The sequence below is a fragment of the Fonticula alba genome (assembly GCF_000388065.1).
Source record: "Fonticula alba strain ATCC 38817 unplaced genomic scaffold supercont2.2, whole genome shotgun sequence".
NCBI classification, from domain to species: Eukaryota; order Rotosphaerida; family Fonticulaceae; genus Fonticula; species Fonticula alba.
Window position 1 is genome coordinate 2,388,327 of NW_009242972.1, and position 1,795 is coordinate 2,390,121.

The 1,795-nt window shown below is 67.2% G+C and overlaps 2 protein-coding genes across 3 annotated transcripts in view; one reads left to right on the forward strand and one right to left on the reverse strand.

The window, feature by feature from the left end:
- The window catches only part of H696_01508, a 1,724-nt gene extending 1,431 nt beyond the window's left edge, over positions 1-293 (forward strand). For both annotated transcript variants that reach the window (XM_009495404.1, XM_009495405.1), the window contains one exon: positions 56-293. In XM_009495404.1, coding sequence (XP_009493679.1) covers positions 56-153 — 98 coding nt within the window. In that variant the 3' untranslated portion in view covers positions 154-293. The remainder of the gene's footprint in view (positions 1-55) is intronic.
- A 38-nt stretch (positions 294-331) lies between these two features.
- Positions 332-1,758, reverse strand: H696_01509 (hypothetical protein). Its single transcript, XM_009495406.1, has 4 exons — positions 1,538-1,758; positions 1,242-1,436; positions 929-1,102; positions 332-654 (listed from the first exon to the last, which is right to left on the reverse strand). The coding sequence occupies exons 1-4, from the start codon at positions 1,709-1,711 to the stop codon at positions 466-468; spliced, it is 732 nt and encodes a 243-aa protein (XP_009493681.1). The 5' UTR covers positions 1,712-1,758; the 3' UTR covers positions 332-465.
- Between the last annotated feature and the right edge of the window lie 37 nt (positions 1,759-1,795).

Below are 1,795 nucleotides of genomic sequence, written 5' to 3' on the forward strand. Positions count from 1 at the left end.
CTCTCCTCCCGCCTCCCGTGTGGCTCTTTCCCCGTTTGCTAACTTCTCGCGCCAGCTTTCGAGCCGGTGGCCGTGCTCCCGCAGCGGTCCTTCATGTTTGGCGGCCGCTCCGGCCAGAATGTCTCCTCGGTGGCCTTCCGTGTCCGCGCCTAAGCACCAGCGGGCCCACTTGCACACTGGGCGGTTGTCCGGCGCCGGGAACCGGGCCGTCCAGTGCGCGGAATAGAGCAACCCCCTTCGCCGCTGATCCGCCACAAACGCGCTCTCATCCTCCAAAACCTCTGTCCTCTGCCTGCCCGCCTCTCGGCGTTTGGCCTTCCATTTGCTGTTTCTCCCGGCACCTGTCTGTGTATTTGGCCATGCCATTCCTTGCCAGAGCGCACTCCGCGCAGGTACACGCTTTACAGTCGCCGTGCAGGGAGGAGGGGGGGGGGGGCAGAAAAAAAAAGGAAGGACAAAGTAACCTCAATACAGGCGTGGGGCTTTGGGTGACGGGAGGGGTGCCCCATGGGCCGGAGGTGTCCCGGGAGGCAGGCGCTCCGTGGGCCGGCGCTTTCGAGGATTGAGCCCGGTGTCCAGGCCAGACAAGGAGGCAGCTCTTCTGGCGGCTGCCGCTTGGATGGCGGCCACGGTCTGGACCATGTGCTCCAGCTCCTGAATTGTGGAATGTGTGTGAGAGAGGGGAGGAGAGGCGGAGAGGGGAGGAGAGGCGGAGAGGGAGAGAGGCGGAGAGGGAGAGAGGCGGAGAGGGAGAGGGGCGGAGGGAGAGAGGCGGAGGGAGAGAGGCGGAGGGAGAGAGGCGGAGGGAGAGGGGCGGAGGGAGAGGGGCAGGGGGAGAGGGGCAGAGAGAGAGAGAGAGGGGCAGAGAGAGGGGCAGAGAGAGGGGCAGAGAGAGGGCGTGCATGCTCGTGAGGGGGAATGTACATACCTTCAGCTGACGCAAATCCCACGAGTCGAAGGTGAGGCAGAAACGCCGCGCGCGTGCGCGGATCGCCGCGTTGGTCACCGAGAGAGAGGGGTCTGTCTGCAGGAGGTAGGCCACGGCCAAGAGGCCAGACACACGGCTCCCATTTGAGCAGCAGACCAACACTCGGCCGCCATTCTGCGCAGCGCCGGTCGAGGAGGAGGGGGGCCACGAGGAGATCGAGTCACGCAAGGGTGAGTGCGCCAGGTGGGGGAGGGAGGGCGCGCTGCCGGTCGCGTACATTGACGCGCACACACACACACACACACACACACACCTGTAAAATGAAATGGATTGACTGGCAGAGGTCGCGCAGCAGCGGGATGGGAAGCGTGCCGCTTGGCTGCGGCCCGACATCCCACTCGACCAGGGAACTGAAGCAGCGCCGTGCGGCCAGCGACTCGGCCAGCTCCGGCCCGGGGTGGCGGTCTGCCGGCTGCCGCAGCATCAGCACATGGGTGATGGAGGCGGACTGTGCCAAAGGGGAGGACGCGGGCGAGGGCGGGAGGCGGGGTCAGCATGCAGGCGACTGGGGTCGGGCGATGGGCATGGACGCGCGGCTGACGGGGGCACCTGTAGAAAGGGGTTCTGCGGGGCAACCACCGACCAGGGCCCGATGAACAGGCCGGGCGTCACCTCGTGTGCATCCCATTGCATCTCGTACCGCCACCAGGAGGGCGGGTCGGGCCGGGGGAGACTGGTGGCAAAGGGCTCCGGCGCCGCCCGGCTGGCGGAGCGGCTAAACATTGGGGCGTCAAGTGGGTGGGCAGAGGGGGAGACAGAACAAGAAGGCGAGAGGGGGGGGGGGGGGGGGGGGGGGGGGGGGGGGGG